General features: G+C 44.3%; 1 protein-coding gene across 3 annotated transcripts in view; it reads right to left on the bottom strand.

The window, feature by feature from the left end:
- Positions 1-1,171: 1,171 nt before the first annotated feature.
- Positions 1,172-22,741, bottom strand: part of B3GAT1 (beta-1,3-glucuronyltransferase 1) — a 51,207-nt gene continuing 29,637 nt past the window's right edge. Inside the window, exons 2-7 of one of the 3 annotated variants that reach the window (XM_031960854.1) lie at positions 11,942-12,053; positions 11,664-11,810; positions 6,450-6,952; positions 5,618-5,914; positions 3,977-4,075; positions 1,172-2,818 (exon numbers count right to left, since the gene is read on the bottom strand). In XM_031960854.1, the coding sequence (XP_031816714.1) occupies positions 3,989-4,075; positions 5,618-5,914; positions 6,450-6,952; positions 11,664-11,775 (999 nt within the window). In that variant the 5' untranslated portion in view covers positions 11,776-11,810; positions 11,942-12,053 and the 3' untranslated portion in view covers positions 1,172-2,818; positions 3,977-3,988. The remainder of the gene's footprint in view (positions 2,819-3,976; positions 4,076-5,617; positions 5,915-6,449; positions 6,953-11,663; positions 11,811-11,941; positions 12,054-22,741) is intronic. The other 2 variants (XM_031960853.1, XM_031960855.1) reach the window with 2 other exon arrangements.

Genomic DNA, 22,741 nt, shown 5'->3' with positions numbered 1-22,741 from the left:
AGTACCATTATTATTATTACCATAGCCTCACAGAACTGATGGACAATTTAAAGAGCACTCCAGATGCTGATTGCTTTTACATTCAGTCTGAAGCCATCCACTTTCCCATTCAGCTCTCTGGATTTTCCTGTTCAGTTTTTAATGCAAACACATTTTAATAAAACCAGCTGGGCTGAGGGGGATTATGACTGTTAAAAACCATATTTGACTTTTAATTTTTAAAAGAAATTAAATACAGTTCAATTAAAACTGAGAAGAGATGGTGCAGCTGAAGAGGCGCCACCTTGCTCAGCCTATGTTCCTGGGATCTTCCAGTCCTACTGGCATCACTCCCCCTGGGGTGGGCGTCCCCAAGCGAGGGAAGGGACTGGGTTTGGAGCTAACAGTTACAGTCAGGGACACGGGCCCTCTGCTCTACAACAAGTTCATTCCCCAGCTAAGATGAAAGCTGCAATCTTCTGGGATGATGATTATAAATAAATATACATGCAGCAAAAAGAGGACTCTTGGTGAGAACTACTAGACTAGCATCTGGAAATTTTGGTGTTATTTTTTAATGTTCCCCCTTCCTCCTTTTCTGTTTACTTTTGTTTGAAAAGGAGACATGGGTTTCTGATCGGGTAGGAGATCTGCTTTTGCCAAGTCCAGCCCATGCCCTGCCTGAATTGGACTACCAGGGCTGGCTCCTAGAAAGGGGCATGATGGTGGTCTCTTGTCCTATCCCAGGCCCAGGCTCAGGGAAACTGTAATTCAGTCTATCCTGAAGTTTTCTGTCTCTCTTAACCCATCTTTGCCCAACAGGAATTGCTTCCTAAAACAAAAATAATAGCAAAAAAAAAATCCCCACAAAAATAAAACCAACCCTTAATTTAAAGAAAAAATTAAAAGTTGTTGGGAAAAACCCAATTCATGCTTAGCTCAGTTCCAGTCTCCTGCTTTCCATCTGAGGTGACCTTATAAATATTGAGGGACATTAAAAGTAGTACATCTCAAAATTGGCAGTCACCACTATCATTTTTAAATAATAGGATAATACTGCAAGACTGTCCCTCTCTGAAAACCCATTTCAACTCAGGAGTGGGTCATGCATGCCCCTTAGTCCTCAAGAGACACCCGATAAGTTTAAATATGATGTTGACTGTTAGGGGTTAAGAAAAATTAGTCTGTTTTTGTAAGATCCCTTCTTTTTCCTTCATCATGGAGGAAAATTGTGCTTCCAGCTTTCAAGGGGGAGAGTGAAAGAGAAGGAAGGAGGGAATGGGAGAGAGAAATTATGGACGAAAATAGGTGGGGCAGCCAGGAGAATGGGAAAGAAGGGAAAGAATTTGGGGCAGGGTCCTATCAGAGCAGTCCAGGGGGAGAGCCTTTATGTTCTACAAACCGAAAACCACAAGCCCAAGGTATGGTAGTTGATGGAACTGGAGGGGGTGAAAAGGGAGGAAGGAGATTTGTTTTGTTCTGTGGTGTGGAGAAGGAATGAGGTGGCCAGTGACTTTTGGAAATAAAGGGAGCTTGATCTGGCTGCTCCTGGCTCAATGAGAAGGTAAGTTTTTCTCTCCATTTTGTTTTTTAAAAAATAATTTCCAATCTATCATCTGTGCTCAGCTCCTCTCTCTGTTCAGCATCCAGGTTATCTTGGTTGCTTTCCTTCAGTCCCTGCTATTATTCTGAAGCTCACAAAACTGAAGGGGTGGGTGACAGTCACAGAGCCACACCACATCGTCCCAATCCTATGTCCTGTGCTCGACTAGAAGAAATCTCTACCTGTACTCTGCTTCCATCCCCCTTCTCTTTTCCCTCTCCCCACCTTTGGGCAGGTATTCCTAATGTCCTCAGGCCTGATGGATGACTGACTAGTCTCAGAGACACAGGGAAAGGGATTCCAGCCTTGCTGGACCATCTCCGCCCCTTCCCCTTTCCATACGCCCTTCCCCACCCTGGCTGGCTGTAGGAAAGGGGCCTTGCTGTAACCCAGGTTCAGCATTTTAGAACAGGGTTGCTTGATTTCTTCCTAGTGCAAGAGGTGGTGTCTCAACTGGTGCTGGTTCTGAGAAGGGACAGAACAGAAAAGCCAGTCCCACTGCAACCTGAGGTAGGCGCCTGCCAACAGGATCAGGCCCCCCGGACAGGGTTAGTCAGGTGCCAGGGTTTAACACAGCCATAAATTCTGTAAACATGAACCAAAGAAATGCACCCAGGCCGGAGAGAGGTATGTCTGATTCTGGAGCAACTCGCAGGAAGGAGACAAGGAGAGGAGCTGGGGAAAGGAAGGGGCAGAGGGAGGAGAGATTTCACACGTTCTCAGTCATTTCTGGATTTTTGAAACGCTCTGGCTGTCCTGTGTTGTGCAATGTTATAAATCCCAGCTGGAGTGGAAGGAGCCAAGGGAAAGGGAGCACTTTTCTCCCCGTGGGTGCCTCCTGTGGCCCCTGCTAGCTCCCACACTGAGTCATTCAGGGTCACAAGCTTGGTGGCAGCTTCGGGCTTGGGTGTGGGCTGGGAAATTCTTCGGGAAAAATGCAGGGGCATTGGGCCGTCTCCCCAGGGCTCCTGCTTGACATCGGCTGGACTCCCCACTTCCCAGGATCTCCCACTCAATCTTTCGGTCATCTTGGGCAGAGGAGAACGACAAGCCTGGGGTTTCTGTGCTTTCGATGATTTTTTCTTTCTTCCTTGTGTCCCATTAGGCTTCCTCTGTAAGCCTCCAGGATGGAAGGACAGGTGACAGGGATTGCTCAGGAGTCTGCCATGAGGGCCCCCACGGCTGGGGGGGAGAGGTGCTCTTGGGCCAAGAGCAGGGTCTTTGAGAGGGAGTCTCCTAAATTGTAGAGGAGGAAATAACAGAGGTGAGTCTGAGTCTCCAATTAGCAATGTTCAGCACTCTTACCCCTCAAAACTCAGCTTCCTTGATTCTTTGAAGTGCTGTAGTTGAAAGGGACCCGAACTTCAAGGAGCTTGGAGGAAGTGCTTTTGTGGCTGATAGCAAAGCACTGTGTTATCTAATAATGAAAACAAAAGCTAGCATTTATACAGCTTGCAAAGCCCTACAATATCTTATTCAATCTGCATAACCACCATGGGAGATCGAGGCTGTTTTCATTCCTGTTTTATCCTTCCTTCTCGAAGAGAGCCATGACATCAGGGAGAGGATGCCATGACAAGTGAGTTGGATTTCAGTGAGGGAGGCTGGGCGAGGGCACCTGCCTTACGTTCCCCTCCAGAGCCATCAGGGTCCATACAGAGATCAGGATGACTGGAGATGGCCCTGGGTGCAGTGAGAGACCTTGGCCTTTTTAAGCTTAAATCTTCAACAAATCTCAATTTGACTGAGGCAACACTGATCAGTGATTAACTGAGATAACATTTAAGTGACATGTTTAGGGCCATAGAACTGTAAAATGTCTGAGACAAGATTTGAACTCTGTCTTTCTGTCTGATTTCTCAGATTCAGGGGCTGCATCTGCTATGGGACAGCTAGGTGTTAACTTGAGGAGGACAGAAAAGGAGAAGAGACAGGGGCTTTCTCAAACAAAGGGAAGTGCTTTGCTATAGATCTAGAAACTTTGGGCTGCATTTCTGCCTGTCTAGTGGAGGCTGAATTAGAAGTAAGAGGGAAGGGCAGAGAAGAATATAGGAAAACAGAACCAGAGGATCAGGGGCTGGAAGTCAGGGCCCTGGAACATCCCTGGGGTCACTAATAAGAATGTTTAAGGTGTGTGGAGGTGAAGTATCCATGCTTAGAAGCTGACCTGAGGTGGTACAGAACAAGTAGTGGTTCTGCATTTCCCCCCACAAGGTTTAGAGCCTGATTAGTTTGGTGCATTATCTGGCTAAGTCCTTTCTCTCTTGACCAGCCTTTCCTCCTAATTCTCAACCTCATCCCTAGCATCAGGAACCAATAGAGAAAGCAGTCTCTTGGGATACTTAGTCCAACCCCAAGTCATCTGAACTCCATCCCTGCTTCATTCCTCCATACCTGGGTCCCGTGTCAGATCTCCACATTGGGGTCAGTGAAGCCTTTTCTCCCCTCGTTCACCAGCACCGGCTTCTCTGTTCGTGTGTGCCAGACGAGAATCTGTGCCAGAAGATGCCATGAATTGGAAGCAGGATCAGATTTCCTCATTCATTTTATTACTCATCCCATACTCTCTGCTATCCCTCTCCACTCCCCATTATTATCTCTCCAATTCTGTTTGTGACATTTTCTTCTCCTTGTTCTTATCTTTCCTCTATTCCCCTACCCCTCTGACATGTTTTTCAGGCCCTCCCACCCCTATCCTCACTTCTTGGTTCCCCTTTGTTGACATGTTTGCTTACAACATGGAATAAACATTAACTTTCTGCTCAACGGCCTTGGAAACAATAAAGTAAAAGCTCCCTTCTGTCATCCTCCATTTCCCTTGGGATCCAGATGGGACATTTTCCAATTCCAATTCCCAGAAGTAGAAAGTTTTAAGGAGGGGAAATTCTATAGGTTTTCCAGGCTCAAACATAAGCCCAACCCAACTGGAATAGCAGAAATTAATAGTGATGAATATGGAAATACTGGAGCACTTTATATCTTAGGTGTAGGTGAATTTCTTTAATGGTTTCCCTATTTCTCTACCTGAATATAGAGGTTTGGTTGTAAGGCATTGACCAGCATCAGCATCTAGAGTAGTAATGCGGTTTCTTTGTTAAATCAAAGGATCACAGATCACATATTTTTATATCATTATTATATATTTTAGACCATATATTTTCATATCATTAATAAATATTATTTTAGATAACATTTTCATATCATATATTTTAAATCATGTTTTTGTATGACTAATATATTTTAGATAATATTCTTATATAATGATATATTTTAGAGCATATATTTTCATGTCATATATTTTAGATAATTTATTTTCATATCATTACATATTTTAGGTCATATATTTTCATGTCATTATCATGTACTTTAGATCTCATATGTATTTCAGATTATATATTTTCATATATTCTAAGTCATATATTTTCATGTCATTTTAGATCATATATTTTCATATCATATATTCTAGATCATATATTTTCATATATTTCATGTAATATTTTAATGTTATCACTTATGTTAGATCATATATTTTCATATAATTATTTATTTAAGATCATATATTTTCATATAATATATTCTGTCATATTTTCATGTCATATTTTAGATCTTATATTTTCATGTCATCACATGTTAGATCATATATTTTCATATCATTATTTTAGATCATGTATTTTCACATCATTATATATTTTAGATCTTATATTTATTTTCATATAATTATTTAGCATTTTGCATCATATGTTTTCATGTCATTTTTATATATTTTAGATTATTATAAGTTTTAGATCCCATATGCTTAGAACTTGAAAGGACTAGAAGTCATCAAGTCCAACCCTTAACTGAGGCTGAGTGACTGACCCCAGCTTCCATCTAGTAAGTGGCTGAAGCAGGATTCCAGCCAGGCCTTCCTGAGTCCAAGTCCCTGGACCACCCTCCCCTCGGGAAGTAACTGCACCGGGGCCGCACTAGCTTCTCTCCTGAATGCCGGGAAGGGGAGCGTCCCCACGATGCCCTGAGCCGCCGAAGCTGTCCTACCTTGGTGCAGTTGGCAGCCTTGGGCTCCAGGTCATTGAGGGTGACGAGCTCACGGAGGAGGCTGCTCTCTTGGTAGCCGCCCTTGACTCCCCGAAGCTTGAAGTAGGCTTGACTGCGTTGCAGGATGAGCCGGAGGTTGACCGCGAAGCCGGCCATATCAATGGCAAATGGCCGGTGAGGGTCAAAGACGGTCTTCCATCCAATGACTTTCCCCGCGCCATTCACCCGCGGGGATTCATAGCGAAGGCCCCCCACAAAGGCCACGGGCCACACGGACACCTTCCTTGTGCTGCGCATCTACGAGTGGGGAAGGGGTGGGGATGGGCGGGGACAGCAAGGACACCCGAGTTCTCTGTCCCCGGCCCGCCCCCCGCTCCGGTGTCGGGGGGACCCAATGGAGAATCGCGGAACTTCCATAGCTCCCTAGTCTCTCTCTCCCAAACCTCACCCTACCAGCTGGTACAGCCCTGGAGGGGATCTGGGCCCTATCATAGGGATGTCTCCAGTAGACAGAGCCCTGGCTGTCCCAGTCCCTGCAGGTCAGTGTCCCGACTAAGCTTTCCTGGGAAATGTTTCCGATTCCAGGTCAATGCCCAGAGCCACAGGCGGGTTCCTGTGACCTTGGCCGGCCGTGAGAGTCTGTGCTCTCCTGCCTCGTCCCTTCCTGTCCTCTCCCTCGTCCCGCGCCCCTGCGCCGGGCTGTCCCCTGGGCCAGGACCGCGGCCCCGTTCCCAGCCCTGCACCAGGGAAGCATCTCCGCAGCTGGCACCCCCCCCTCCCCCCCCCCCCCCCCCCCCCCCCCCGGAGCTGCGGGGCAGGCTCCTGTCCCCACCTCCTCGAAGAGCTCCAGGCTGTAGGTGTTGTCGTCGTCGGCGAAGTAGACGACGCCGGGCTGAGTGGCGTTGCGCGGGAAGGTCTCCCGCAGCCAGCGCAGGGCCAGGTTGCGCTGCATGGTGCCCCGCGGGATGCGCGGGTCGCGGGCGTCCCCGCGCAGCTTGTAGTTCCGCGGCGTCTCCACGTGCAGGTGCGTGTAGTTGAGGCCCGTGTCCCGGAGGAGGCGGGCGGTCAGCGGCGTGCGGCGCGGGGCGTCCTCCACCACCAGCCAGTGGAGGTTCTGCACGTGCAGCAGGGTGTTGGCCAGCCGCGTGAGCTCGGCCTTCTGCACGGGGCGGCTGTAGGTGGGGGTGACCACGTGGATGGTGGGCAGCGTGTCCGACCAGGGCGGGGGCCGCGTGTACACGTACTCGGTCCTCACCACCTCCACGATGTCCCGGTCGGACATGCAGTACTCCCGGGAGTCCGCGCCGGGGTCCCGCCTGGGGTCGCTCCCGTCATCTGGGGGGGGGGGCAGAGGAGGGGTCGGGGAGGCGGAACAGAAATTCTCACGTATCTCTGTCAACAACCTTGTGAGAAAAGCAGTGGTATTACCCCCATTTTACAGGTGAAGAAATTGAGGTTCAGAGAGGTTAATGTCAGAGGCAGGATTTGAACCTGAGAATCCTTGACTCCAAGTCCAGCAGGATAATGCCAACTCCCCACCTACGGCAGGAATCTGTTCTACAAAAATCCCTGATCGATGAAACACCAATTTCTGCTTACTTCTAGTGATGCTGTGTGAGCTCGTTAGCTGGCTCTGTTTGTAAGCCTTATACTGAGCTAAGTCCTACCTCCCGGTTTTCCCAGTCCCGCCCTCTGCAACAGAACAGAATACGTTATTTACTCCTTCCCCATGGAAACCTTCTGGGATTTCCTGCTCTTCCTAGGCTTGTTCTCACATAAACATAGTCTGATCGTGACACAAGGAGCTGATGATGGCTGGCATTTACGCAAATAGCATCTTTCATCCTCCTAACACTTCTGGGAAGTAGGTGGTATTATTATCCCTGTTTTATAGATGAGGAAACTGAGGAAGAGAAGTGACTTACTCAGACTCACCCAGCCAAGAAATGTCCTAGGCTGGATTGTAACTCAGCCCTTCCCAAAGGCTGCGCCAAATCCTCAGTGACAAATGATACATGTGTAAAGCAAGATGTAAACGTTGACATAGCAACTATTAATAAACCAGTTCATGATGTCATTGCACAAATGAAATCGACCAAAGGGATAGATAATAAGCAAGGTATTTGTCAAACGCCTTGTTAAATTTCAGATACATTGTGTTTATTGCATTCTCCTAGTAATCCCGCTGAAAAAGGAAACGGTTATTTAACTTGTTAGTAAATCAATGCTGAGTTTTACTCTTTACTCTTTTCTTTTATAAATGTCCAGAATCTAATCAAAGGTTAAATAACTTGTGCAGATTTGACAGGTCACATGTAATAAATGGCAAGGCCAGTGTTTGAGCTCAGATTCTGTGTCTCGGTGCCCTTTCCACCACATCTCACTACCCTGAAAAGGGGCGGAGAAGAGGGAAGAGAGCTCTTAGTATTTTGGGGATACTTAGAAAACAGTGTTCACTGTTATGAACCTCATGGTTATTAACAAACAAACAATCTGATTTAATATGGCAGCTTGGTAATCCAGGAGAGCCTGGAGTCAAATGGCCTCAGACACTTACTAGTTGTGTGACTCTGGACAAATCATTTAACATCTGTCTGCCTCTGTTTCCTCAACTGTAAAATGATTCATAATAGTACCTATCTCCCAGGGTTGTTGTAAGATCAAATGAGATAATGCATAGTGTCTAGCACATAGTCGGGGCTTAATGTTTGTTTCTTTCTCTTCCCTGCCCCATTGCTTTTCTTGAGAAGGTTACTGGACTAGTAGAAAGATAAATAAAAATAAATCATAGATTTAGAATTGGAACCCCTCAAGAGTGTTCTGGTCCAACCCCTGCATTCTTACAAATGAGAAAGTTGAGGGTTAGAGGCTTTCTCAAAGTCAAAGGAAATAAATAGCAAGACTAGGATTTCCATACAGGTCTCCCGGCTTCAAATCCATGTTTCTATTATGCCATACCTCCAGTGGTATACCAGATTTTGAGGTAAGCATCTGACAAAGTCAGGAAATCCTTGTAAACAAGAAGGGGAGATGTGGAGAAGATGGTAGTGCATGCAGGATTCAGAACTGGCCGAGTGACTGGCTGCAAAGTGGTTTTTAATGCCTTTCTCCCTACCCTCCACCTCCAGGTTTTTATTAGAGGCCCATTGGACTCTGCTTTTAGCCATGTTCTGTTCAACATTTTATCAAGGATGAAAGCATCTTAGATGTATAGATAATCAATTAAAGAATCAATCTGCAAGTATATATTTAACAGTGTACCAGACACTATGTTGGGATCTGAGGTCACAAATTTAAAAGTAAGATAGTTTCCTCCTTAGCTGATCCATTGGGGAGTGTATTTGGAACCCTAATGAATGTCTACAGGCTACAGTGGTGGACAGAAGCTAAAAGTCAGAAATTTTATAGGTATAAGTGTATGTTTCATTTGGGTTCAAAAATTACTTCACAAATACAGGATGGGGTATGAAGGGCACAACTAGAAAGCATTTCATGTGAGAAGTACAGGGCTTTTATTGGATTGCTGGCTGTATGTGAGTCAGCAGTTTGATGTGGCAGCCCAAAAGCTAATTCAATCTTAAATTGCTTTATTAAAGTAAGTATGGGGCCCTGAACAAAGGAAACAATAATATTCTGCCCTAGTTAGACTGCATTTGGCATTGTATATAGTTGGGGGCATTATGTTTTAGACCGACTGGAGCATGAAAAGGGTAGCCACATTGTGAAGATGCTAGATACCTCATTCCACATAAGAATTAGGTGAATGATTTGGGTGTTTATCCTAGAAAAGAAAAGATTGAAGGGGCAACCTGAGAGCCACCTTCAAATATTTGAAGGGTAATCATATGGAAAATTTACATTTGTTTGGCTAATTCCAAGAAGGCAGAACTAGAAGTCATGGGCAGAATTTACAGGAAAATGAAATTAGACTCAAATTAAGGAAAACTTTCTAACAAAGCTATGGACAATCTAAGGAATGGGCTATCTAAGGGAAAGTAGGAAGTTCCTTGTCATTGGAGGTATTCAACAGAGGTTGGATAACTTTATTATTAGAGGAGTCATCCTGAGGAATAATGATTTGAATATAGGTTGGAATGACTGACTCTAGAATCTTCTCCAGCTTTATGTCTCTAAGTCTCCAGGTCTCTATGTATGTATATATGGGAAAGAAGAGGGAAATAGGGTGCTACAAGCCCACATGAAAAGATTGTTTTGGAATGTCCAATGAATAAAATAAAAGCCTTCCAAAATATCCCTCATTCCTAATGAACTAAATATCAAGGCTTGGGACCCAATGAAGCTCATCATCTTCCCTAGACAACTAGTCCACTTTACCTGACTCCCTTATTTCATTTAATGGCTCTATCCTCTTAATAACCCTGTTTAACACTCTATAGAATAGCTATTAGTGAGCATCTTATATCCCCAAGTAAAATTATAAGTTCCTTCAGGGCAGAGACTGTGTCTTCTTCATTTTTGTAGCCCAAGCTCCTTAGCATAGTGCCAGTATAATGAAGGGATTGTCCTTTGTAAAATTTGAAGGTGAAAGGGGTCTTAGATAGAATTATTCTATTCTTAGGATAATGTGAAACACTTAGGTGGTTTGTAATATTCTTTATTTCCCCTCTCTTTTGCTGGGAGGAAGTGAAAAGATAATCTAAATTAGCTAAATGATTATGTTCTGTGGGCATATCACCGAAAGCTGCCAGCAATCTGAAGTCTTAACTGGCTGAGAATGAATCTGGGATTGTGAACTGATGAATCCAGGCAGTTTAGAGTGGCCTCCTAGATGAATCCCCTCAGCAAGATTGTTCTGGGCCAGGAAAGGGGAGGCCCCATTTTGGGGTAAGAAGGGAGATGAACTATTGTATGGGTTCTATGCTTATTGCAATCATGGCGGTTGTACCATGGTTTAGCCCTTTCTTTACCATGTTTACTTGAGCTATGGATCATTAGCATGAATTTCTAATGACCTTTCTCTGGTGAATTGTTTCTGGATTGGTATTTTCTTTTCCCTTGTAAGTCAATATTTTTGTTTTGACAATAAGATAGTCAAGGAGGTGTGCCATAGAGAGTAGAGTGTTGAACTTGCAGGCTCAAATCTTATCTCTGATGCTTACTTGCTGATGGCTGTATGCAAGTCACTTCACCTCTGTCTGTCTCAGACAAACCCCTAGACTTTACTAAGTCATAGATGGGTAGTGTTTAGTTAGCATTGGTGGAGGGAATTCCTACACTGGGAAAAATACTTGGGGCTGAAGGTATGGGGACCATAGATGAATCCGCAGGAGGAGCTGATGTCAGGCGATGCTCTAATGTCAGCTAATGCTGACAGGGGACCAAGGGAGGATCCTTCACAGCTAAGCAGAGACCAGTCATTAAATAAGTGTTTTTTAATTAAATTAAATGGGGAAGCTAAGGACCTCCAAAAGGTAGTCATTATCCTATTCTAAACCTTCAGAGAAAGCTGGAGGAGCTAAACTTATCCTTAGCCAAGGACATGGCTTTGAGTTGGTAGGTTGATGGGCTACAGTTGGGAACGAGTTCAAAGGGTAGGAGTTAGAAGGGGAAGGGGAGCAAAGGCTAGGAAGGCAGGTATGTTGTAGGCATTAAGGAGAAGGTTGTGTGAGAAAGGGTGTATTCACACAGATACACACACATATATATACACACATGCATCATATATTTGTGTTTATGTGCATATATACATTTATATAAAGAGAGAAGGAGAGACAAACACATAGAGAGAGACACAGATAGAGACACACACACAGAGAAAGAAAGAAAGGGAAAGAAGAAAGGATGAAGGGAGGGAGGGGGAGAGGAGGAGAGAGTGGGAAGGAAGGATGAAGAAGAAGAATGAGAGGGAGAGAGGAGAGAAAGAAAGGGAGAGGGAAAAACAGTGAGAGAGGAAAGGATTAAGGAAGGAAGGGAAGAGAAAGAGAGAGACAGAGACAGAGAGAGAGAGAGAGAAGAAAGGAGAGAGGGAGGGAGAGAAGGAAAGAAGGAGGGGGACGGTGTGCATTTTTGCATTTCCTTCACTCACCCTTGTGCACAGTGAGCAGTGGAGCAATGGGGCTCTGATGCCAGACAGTGATGAGCAGCGTCCAGGGCAGCACAATGAGTACGATAGCAAGGATGTCCCGTCTCTTCGGCATCTCCAAGGCTGACTGGACCCACAGCTCCTCATTACCTGGATGTGGCAAGTCCAGGAGCAGGGAAGAAGTAGGAGCAGAGAACAAAGGGAGAGAGAACATGAATGGGCCAAGGAGCCCCGGGACAGAGAGAGACAGAGAAGGGGAGATGTCGGTTTACAGGTCTTACCAGTGCTTACAACCCACCCATTGCAGAAGCAGGTTTAGGAAGTCTGGTCAGGCCGGAGTCCAGAGAGAACGCAGCTGTCCGGGGGAGCTCAGGGCCCCAGAGGGATGGAGGCCTGTAATACAAAGCAAAGGGCCATAGCCAGAGAGCTGTTGAGAGGTAGAGGCCCAGAAAGGAGTAGTGCCTTTCTTAAGACACACAGCAAGCTAACCGGACCCAGGAGTCTCCCACGGCAGATGTAAGGCATTGCCAGTCTGGGTAAGCTTCCTTCCCAGGAGCCATGAGGGCCTGGAAGAGATCGTCAAGGCAGGCACTCGGGTGTCTTCAAATATACTGAAATACTGATGTCTAAACAGCTAAGTCAAAGTAAGAAGTTAGCAGCCGATGGCCCTGAGCCCATCCCAGACCACAACAGCAGACCTGTTCTTGCCAGAAAAGAGGCAGAGGCCCTAAAAACTAGGAACTAAAAACAAGGGTTTGGTTGGGACAGAGCACTGAGGACGACTCTACAAGGGAACATTTCACCGTTCACTTCAATTTAATTCAACATTTATTAAGCTGTAATATATGTTCAGGCTATATATAGTGCTAAAGGATGGGTGGTTCTTTCCTAAGGAGCTTACATTTAAATAGGAAAGGCAAGACACATATAAAAATAAATATGATACAAATTAGAAAATACATGCATAGGATATGTGTAACTGAGCACTGTGGGAGTTCTGAGGAAGGAGAGATGATGGTAGCAGGGAGGGATGAAGGAAAGCTTCATGGAGAAAGTGGCAGCCGAGAAGCAAATATATTTTAGAATCTTAGGGGGTACAGGGGAATGGGCTGGTCTGGGAATAAAAACAGGTGTAAAGCACAGTCCCTCACCTTGAGAGGATTAGTCTAGTGACAGGACACACAGAGAAGTGCAAGTTACTGGGAGGCTTTCATCAGGTTGTCTGTAATGCCAAAGAAGCTTATCTTTTTGTCTCCTCCTTATGCCCTGGCTCTGATGGGCAGGATGGGTAAATGGATGTCCCAGTTTTCAGAAGGAGAGGTACAAATCTCAGAGGACTGAGAAAGGTCCTCAGAGGCCAGGTTCTTTAACCCAAAGCTTTTTAAATTGTGGGTTGTCACCCCATGTGGAGTCAGGTAACTGAATATGGAAACTAAAATTATGATTTATCAGTAAATGTTTGATTTATATATCTACTTTATGCATTCCTATATCTGGGGTCTCCTAAAAATTTCTTGGCAAAAAGGGACTGTGAGTGGAAAAAGTTTAAGAATGGTTTCTACTTTAATACCTTGAGTGAGGGGGAAACCTGAGAAAATATATTCTACTTCTGAGTAATTTTAATTATAAGGAATTTTTTTCTTTTTTTAGATTAAATCTTTAGATTGTGGCAACTTTACCTGCTGTTCCTAGTTCAGCCCTCTGAGGTTGACATAATAACACAAGAGTAAATAATAGCATAACACATATGACCTACATAATAGTCGGAATTCTGGAAGATGATTGTGGTGCCCCCCACCTCTAGCCCCGTTTTAATTTATCAAACATTTCTTAATTACGGACTATGTATAAGGCAGAGGTGGTCTGGCATAATCAATAGATAATGCAACTTTATTTATTTATTAAGTATAAGCAGCAGAAAAGGATTCATAGAGATCAGGGTGACACTAAATTAAGAATATTTTAAAACCTCTTAGGGTCAGGATGACCTGGGTTCAAAAGTGCTACATCCTGGCTCTTGGACAATTCACTTAATCCCATACAACTCTCTAAACCCAAAAGTTGTAGAATGATTGCTGATCTTCCTTATTAGAGGGAGTTTCCTTAATGGACAGTTTCTTATTCCTAATGAAGTCATAAGGTCAGGTGATTCCCCCAAAAGGTACATGGCACTTTATTAGGCACTGGGGTTACAAAGACAAGGAAGGAACAGTTCCTGGCCTTAGGGACCTTACATTCTACTTGGGGATACAACATTACAATAGATGATCAGTCATTTTGGTTGGGTCTGATTCTTCTTGCCCCCATTGGTTTTCTTGACAAAGATACTAGAATAGTTTATCATTTCCTAATCCAGGCCATTTTACAGATGAAGAAACTAAGGCAAATGGGATTTAGTGATTTGCTCAGGATCACACAGCTCAGAAAAATGAGTCTCCCTGATTCTGTGCATATAAGTAACTACTAAGTACTAAGGAGCATTATGGTAGAGTCAACAGAGAGCTCCATTAGAGCAGGGATTTATCTTTTGGCTTTCTTTGTATCTTAAACTTAGCATAGTGCCTGGCATTATGACTTAATGACCGAAGTTCTTCATTGAACCACTTGTGCCCTTTAAAACTAAAAAGTTGCTGGCAAGTTATTGATTTGCATCAGAACAGGGATATCCCTTCCCCTCTTCTTTCCTCCCCTCCTCTCCTCTTTCTTTTTCTCCTATTACTTCTCCCTCCCTTCCTCTCTTCCTCCCTTCTGTTCTTTTTCTTCTTTCCTTCCTCTCCTTCCTCCTTACCTCCCTCCTTTCCCTTCCTTCCTTCCTTCCTTCCTTCCTTCCTTCCTTCCTTCCTTCCTTCCTTCCTTCCTTCCTTCCTTCCTTCCTTTCCTTCTTTCCTTCCCTTCTTCCTTCCCTCCCTCCTTTTCTTATCTTTCTTTATTCCTTCCTTGAAGCTCCCTTCACAGTATTTTAAAGCAGCCCAGTCCCAGATTTATAAAGGACCTCTGAGTAAAGAAGTCAATGACAGAAATGGAGGAAACTGAAGAATCGGGTTAAGCTTCTGGTCCAGGTCCCTGGAGACATTAACTGGTGAAGAGCTTTATTTGAGCTTTATGAACCCAAGGGAATTAGGGCAAATTCTCAATGTCTCATCTCAAGGCAGCTTTGGATCCTAATTTCAAGCCTCATCATTCTTGTCCCCAGTGCTTTCAATCCCTTTGTTCTCTCCATTCATTCCCATCCAAAGCAATATTAATGCCAACCCCCAACCAAGCTTTGAGTTGACTTTCCTCCATTTGTCTTTAACCTATCACAGGAAAGGATTGAATGTAAGCTTCTAGTGAAGCTGGGGTTGTAATTGTATTTTGGGTGCCTGGCACACAGTAGGTGCTTAATAAATCCTCATTGATTGTGTACCTGTTATCATCCCTAAGAAGGAAGATTGGAAAAGAACAGAGGCCAGAACAAGAGGGGAGAGATAGACAAAAGAGCTAGAGGCTTCTGAACAGGACTCTTAAACGTTTTGTCAGTTATGGGCAGCAGAAAACTCAGAGACATACGGATGACCACCATATCAGAGACCATTCCCCAATGGCCCAAAGATGGAGCTAATAGCCTCCATCCATAGTTTGTTTATTCATGTCTTTATCGAATTAATTATTTTAAGGGAAGAAGCACCTTTGGCTTGAGCCCTTAGAATTCCATAGTCCGGTCCTACCCCTACCCACCCTCCCAGTCTGATGTTGTAGAACTCAGACCCTTCATCAGGGCCTGGAGGTTCAAAGATCAATAGTGTGTATGTGTGTGTGTGTGTGTGTGTGTGTGTGTGTGTATGTGTGTGTGTGTAAGAGAGCAAGTTTGTGGACTTCCAGATCTCACTCCGGAGACCCTTTAAAAGCCTGGTTGAGTGGAAGAAATTAGGATTTAGAATTATAGTAACTGGCCCAAATCTTGCTTCACCCACCTACTGCCTGGGTAACCTTAATCCCATCATTTTTCTGAGTCTCCGTTTCCTTAGTTGAGAAATGGGGGAATTGGATGACTTCTAACCCCCCCTCGTCCCAGCTCTGAGAGCCTATGATCTCCCCTCAAAAACCAGAACAAATGCAGTGGCTGGTGGCTTCCACACACAGACCGGGGAAGCAGAGGACAGGGAGTGTGAGCATTAAAAGGCCAGTAGGCGCAGGGAGGGGGGAGGAGAGGCAGGGGGTACAACGAGGTCACAGGGAGATGATTCACATCCAATCTGTTCTTTTTGGCCAAAGCAACTTATAAAAGGAAGTGGAGAGAGAGAATAGTTCTAAAAATAAACTTAGCAATAAACCCAGTTGTGTATTAATTACTTTGGAAGCCATTACTGCTTGAAAACCCCATAACTTTAATGGAGGCTATTATAAGTATAGAAGCAAAATCGTGGAGCTAATTACCAGGCTGTTATTAAGCTGAATGAGAGAGCTACCTTGCCTGGGAGGCAGCAGGGCCGGCTAGGAGCCGGGCTCTGAGTCCCTAATGTAGGAGCTGTTGCTTGGTAGTTTCCCGCCTGATTCTCCGTGACCCCAGGCAGGGTTTTCTTGGCAGAGACACTGGAGGGCTTTGCCACTTCCTTCTCTGGCTCATTTTACAGATGAGGAAACTGAGGCAAGCAGGGTTAAGTGATTTGTCCAGGGTCACACGGCTAGTAAGTGTCCGAGGCCAGATATGAACTTCAGATGAGTCTTATTAACTCCAGGCCATGCATTCTATCCATTGCGCTACCCAGATGCTCTAAAGCTCCCATGGTCCCTTCTCCCATAATCTGCAGTACTGGGGAGCTGTCAGCAAGCATCTGTTAAGTGCCTACTATGTACCAGGATTGTGCAAAAAAGTAAAGTCTGCTCTCAAGGAATCTACAAATAAATCGGGGGAGACAACCTATAAACAGCTGTGTACAAACATGATATATATATATATGATAAATTAAAGATATATAAGATAAATTAAATATATATATATATTGTTTTTAAACAATATATATATATATATATATATATTGAAGATACCCAATAGAAGGAAGGCACTAGCATTAAGGAGGATCGAGGGTGGAATTTTAGCTGGAATAGAAATCCGGGAAGTTAGGAAGGAGGCAGAGATGAGAGGAAGAGAGTTCTGAGCACAAGGACTTGTGGCCCGGCCTTGCTGGTGGGAGCAGGGGGAAATGGGTGATCTTTCTCATAGCAGTATCTCTAGTTCCGGTAATCCCTCCCCATCTTGTGGCCTCAGCATTGCCTTGCTGAGAATTCTTTAGGGATGGCTAGTCCCAAAGGCTCAATGTAGGAACAAATGGTAAGCCTGGAACCAAGAAACTGTTATAATCCATGCAAGGTTGAAAGCATTTTTTAAACTTTTATGATGAAAAAGACTGAAAGCCAACTTTATGTCTTACATGTTTCCTTAGCTTTGGGTTATTCATCTACTAGGGACTCTAGGGCAGCTTAGTTCCCAGAGGAAACCTCTGGGTCTTCTGGAGGCAAAGGAACGGGCAGAATATAAAAGAATCTAGGGGCCACTGGGATGTTCACAGAGAGAGGTGCTGGGGGTAGGCAGGTAAGCTTGGGGGATACTGAGCTTCAATTATTTAGCAACCACTAAGCACTTAGTATGTGCAAGACACCATCCTAAGCACTGAGGAATAACAACAATAGTAGTGACAATAATAATAATAGCTAGCATTTATGGAGTGCCCATACATACATATATATGTGTACATATGACAGACACTACTCCAAGCTCTTTATAGTTTTGTCCTATTTGACCCTCACAACACCCTGGGAGGGAAATATTAGTATCACCCCCATTTTCCAGTTGAGGAAACTGAAGCAAATATTAAATGACTTGACCTGGAGTCCTCCTGACTCCGGACTCAGCACTTGATCCACCATAACACCAGCCGTCCCTGACAAAGCAGCAGATTATGTCATAGTATCTATGGAGAAACATCTGGAGAAGTTGGGGGAAGAACGGACCTTTCCTTGGCTTGTTCTGTGTCATGGGAAGTACACAGGTGTGAGCCTGACTGCTACAGCCAGATCCGAGGACGCGAGTGACTTTCCCCAGCACCCAGAATCTGAGTATGGCTATGTACTGGCATTGAGTATTTGTTAGTATGAGGGCTGGTCCCAGTAACTTATCTAGTCCAGAGGATGAGAAGATAGTCCAGACTCTGTGTGAGAGGTTATAGCACGGGAGTCCATACCAGAGGCAGCCCATGTACCATGTGTTACAAATGAGTTTTCTATATGATCACACGGACCTCTCACCTTCAATTTTTTCTAATATTATAATTGTGTCCTTCTTGGACAAGCCTTTTTCTGGATACTGTAGAATCTTGCTTATCTTTTCTCTGAACTCTCTGAGATCTGATCTCTGATCTTTCCCAAACTAGGATGAGTCTTAGACTATGGCCAGCCTTCTCTGTCCTAGTCTAAGATGGCTTGATCCCTTCCTCTCAGACTCTAACATCATTTCTACTTGGGCAATCAAAACCAGGTCCAGAATAGCATTTCCCCTTGAGGCTTCTTTTGACTTTTGAAGAATGAAGGAAAGTCAAGAATTTTCTGACCTTCCATGTAGCACTGGTTGGAAGGTCTTTAAAAATGATATCAATTTTGTGTTTTCCTTCATTATTTCCCATTCTGTGCTTTGTGAAATTCCACACAGGAATGTTACCAAATGGTACCCTAATATCCCTTTTGTTTAATTTATTAATTTTAAATAAGCATCTTTTTTCTATTGCCTCATTTCCATCATGAGTCCTGTCTCACTATATTTTAGTAATCTCTATGATTCAATCTCACTACATTTTAGTAATCTCTATGACTCAAATTTGCTTCCTTGCATTAAAATCTCTGGCTCATTTGGCTTTTAATGCTTATTCTATGCAGTTTGTATAATCAGCTGCAGTTATGAGTATTATTCCTGCTCCTCTTCTTAGATATGTCTCCTGGGAATTATTGTACTCTTCTATAGATTTTGTCTTTTTATGTGATACCTGCTTTTCTCTGAGGTATCTTCCTTAGTGATATATACAGGCTGTTTCCCCTCTTCCATTTTCACTTTGAAATCCTCATTTTCTATCTAAGCCCCTCTGTGTGGAGTAATAACTTCTATGGTAGACATGTTGAGTATGAGGTGCCATTGGGAGATCTGCGTAAAGATTTACAGTAGATAGTTGGAAATAGTCTGGCTCTTGGGAGAGGGGCCAGGGATGGAGATTCATCTTTGTAGAAGTGATAGCTGAAACTGTGGTAATGGCTGACCATTACCACAGAGAAGTTAGGTATAGATAAGCAGAAGTCTCAGGATAGAACCTTGTAGGGCATCCATATTAAGGAATCAAGACAACAAGCAATCAGTTAATATGACTTCAAACAGATGACTAAAGAAATAGGAGTAGAATAGGAGACTATATTATGATTGCAGCCAAGAAGAGAGAAAGTATAAAGGAGAAGACCATAGTTAGTAGTGTTAAATGCTGCTGAGAGTTTGAGAATACAAGGTATAAGAGATTATATGATTTGCCCAAAGTCACAAACTCAGGACTTCCTTATTCCAAGGCTACTCAATAGTAAATAAAGCCTCTCCTTTAGAAATCTGAGAGTTTGGGATAGGATAATTTTATAACACCCATGAATGGAGCAATAGAACTGAAAACAGAAGGAATCAGTCTGCCATAATGGAAAGAAATTTTTTACATTGGGAGTTAAGAGTTTGGCAAATTACTTACTCTTTGTGGGCCTCAGGTTACTTACATATAAACGAAGAAATTGGAATAGATAATCTCTAAGGTCCCTTTTATCTCTAACATTCTTGTAGCCTTCAAAAAGCAGTTTTAATTTGAAGCCTGGGGGTTCATTGAGATCTACAAAGAAAGGCCATAGAATCCCCAAGAAGCAGTGGGTGAAGAGTAAAAAATGTTTTTGAAATTTAAAAGTGAGATTTAAGAGTTAAATCATCATTTGCTATATTTGAGATGAATCTCTATGCCTGTAATTCTCTCCCTTTATTGGAAGGCCTAGGATCAAAGAGCTGGATGTGATTTTAGAGAGTATTTAATCCAATCTTTTCAACATGGGAAGCTGAGTCTCAAAGTTGAACAATGGAAAAAGATGCTTATTTAAAATGAATAATTTAAACAAAGGGGATATTAGAGTACCATTTTGCCACATTCCTGCGTGGAATTCCACAAACCATAGAATGGGGAACAGTGAAGGAAAATATAAAATTGTTATCATTTCTATAGACCATCCAACCAGTACTAAATGGAAGGTCAGAAAGGTTTGCCCATAGTCATATTATAGTTGATTCCTTAATGTTTTTCCCTCTCCTTTATACTGTCCTCTTAGCCTCCTAATTGAGCTTCCATTGCTAATCTCCTCTCCACTCATTCTACCTATGTGTCAGTCTAGTCGTTTTACTCACTGCCCAAGTTCAGAAACGCTGGCTTCCTGTTGTATGAGACTTCTCCATCTCCCTGGCAGGAAACAATCTCTTCCCTTTCAAACTTGGATAACACCGGATTTCCTAGATTTCCCCAACCTGTCCCACCTTGCCTTCCTTTATTCCGATCCATGTCCTGTCACTCTGATTTGAGTGTTTTTCACTTGGATTGTAAGGGTCCGGAAAGCAGGGACGCTAACGTGGTGCCCTCTGTCATCCCTAACAAAGGCTTGCCAGGTGGTCCTCTCCATCGCCCTCCTAGCCCTCGGCCCTCCTAGATTTCTGACTCCTCAGGGGCCCTGCCTCCCGACCTGGGGCGCCGAGTCCGTCCTGGGAGTCAGGAGAGCTCGTCTGCAGTCTCACTGAGGCTCAGAAGATGGCAGCAGTGATCCATCCATCTCTCCCACAAGGAGCTGGGCTTGAGGAGAAGGGGAGAAGGGCAGGCTCCGCCTGGAGCCAGATAAAGGTGTGGCTGGGATGGGGAGCATCTGGTGGGTCGCCCCGGTTAGCTCTAAAATGTGTGCAGAGGCTTCTTCCGATGCTCAGCCTGCCTGAGAGCGCGGGATTAATTTTCTCAGTCCTGGAAGTGGGAAATTCAGGGCTGGGGGGGTCTGTGAGGGGCAGTGTTAGCCACAAGCACAATGGAATAAAGACACGGAGTGAGCACTCAGTCTTCCTGGCTGCCCTGCCCACACAGGGGCAGCCTCCCCTTCCTTTCCTGCCTTAGAGAGGGCACAGGACCTGTGAATCGGTTGACATAGGAAACTTCTGGCTGAAGGAAGGACAAGTGAATAACCTTACCTGCATTTTAGAGTCTTGGATCACCTAGGGCAGTGAGAAATCAGGTGACTTGACCCATAGAGGATGGATCAGACTTTGGACTTGAAACCCGGGTCCTCCTAGCTTCCAAGCCCTTCCGTATCCACCACATCATATTACATGTCTATTTTTTCTTTTATTTCCTAATAACGCAGCAAATCGGAAAAGGAGGGAGCCGAGCTGCACGATGTCGGGACAGGAGAGATCTTTAGGAGAAACGGACATTGCTATGGATGTGAGGGGCTGCGGGGGGGGGGGGTCGACAGCTGAGGTTCCTGGGACGGAACGCAGTTACTTTACCTCAGGCAAGCCCAGGAATGAGGAAGGAGAGAGCACAGAGAACAGAGACAGGACTATTGGGGATGGGGGGGAAGCCAGACAGGTCTAAATCACACACTCTACCTTAGCTACTGGGGGAGGAACTATCTGATCACGGGGGTGAAGGAGATCTGGACAGTGGAGTGGAGGGCAGGAGGGCTGTTGTCTCAGCTTTGGAGAGCCAGAGAGCCGGAGAAACCTCTGCAAGAGCCCCTAATGGGATCAAGGGATTAGTATTGATTCTCCTTTGCTATTGCTGCCACTGCTGTGGAAAAGCCCAGTGCCAAAGCTAATCAGCTTCCAGCCCAGTCAATCCATACTTCATTAACACAGCCCCAATCCCCCCACTCCCTTCTACCAGTCCAGACTTCCCAGCCATTGATCGGGACTTTGTCATCCCCTTTCCCATAGTAACCCCTATTTGAACCTTGCAAGCTCCCCTGGAGTGAGGGAGAAAGTACTTATAGCATTGGCTAATTACCCACAAGACATGCCTGTTTATACAGAGGAAATACACTTATGTTCCTGCTTGGTGCTGGAAAACAGAACCTTTAAACCCTTTTGGCAGTATGGCGTAGTGCAAAGAATTCTGGAGTCTCTGTTCCAGTTCTGTTTCTCCTACTGACCCCGATCAAGTCATTAACCTTTCCCAGCCTCAGTGTCCTTATTTCTAAAATAAGGATCACAGATGATCTCTAAAGTCCCATCTAGCTTTAGCTCTGTATGATGCTTCTCCTGTTCTATTCCATCCATTCCTAACCCATGCCATGTCATCCTATCTTATTCCAACCGACGCTGTCTACTCTCTCTTTAAAAGGAATAAAGTAGAAATCCCTTTGGAGAAGTTTCCACTCACTCAGATGCATTACAATCATATTAAAGACTTGGACAGAGAAATTGTTTAATGAATATTTGTTGATTTTATTTGTTTTGAAAGCTCTCCCAAGCAAAGCAGGAATCCTACTCATACTCTTCTTATTCCCATTCAAGACTGGTCCCGTTGGTGAGACTCCAGTATTAAAACTTGGTCTGATCAAATGACCTAAAGCTCTCCCAAGCAAAGCAGAAAGCCCTTTCATACCCTCCCATTCAAGACTGGCTCCCTTGGTGAGATTCCAGTACTAGAATTTGCTCTGATCAAATTATCTGACCCAGAAGTGGAAGTCCTAGTAATTCTGCAGCCCAATCCCTGCCCTGGACAGGGAGAATCCAGCACATACACAAAGAAGGTGACTTGAGTGACTGTCACCCTCTGCAGAATTTGTCAAGTGATGCTCACAGTAACAAAGAAAACAGATTTTCCTGCTCTTGGGAGCTGTTTTTCCTCTCCAAAGGCAGGACCCTAAATAGAATAATTTTTTGCTTTCATTAAGTTCTGTTCATATTCCTGCCTTTCTCTCCTGTATCCCCCATACTCCTAAAAATTATCCATGCCTTTATCAGATCAGAAAATGAAATATAGTCTTTATACAACTCCTCA

This window comes from Sarcophilus harrisii, chromosome 3, assembly GCF_902635505.1.
Source record: "Sarcophilus harrisii chromosome 3, mSarHar1.11, whole genome shotgun sequence".
NCBI lineage: Eukaryota > Metazoa > Chordata > Mammalia > Dasyuromorphia > Dasyuridae > Sarcophilus > Sarcophilus harrisii.
This window is presented reverse-complemented; position numbering and strand designations above follow the sequence as displayed.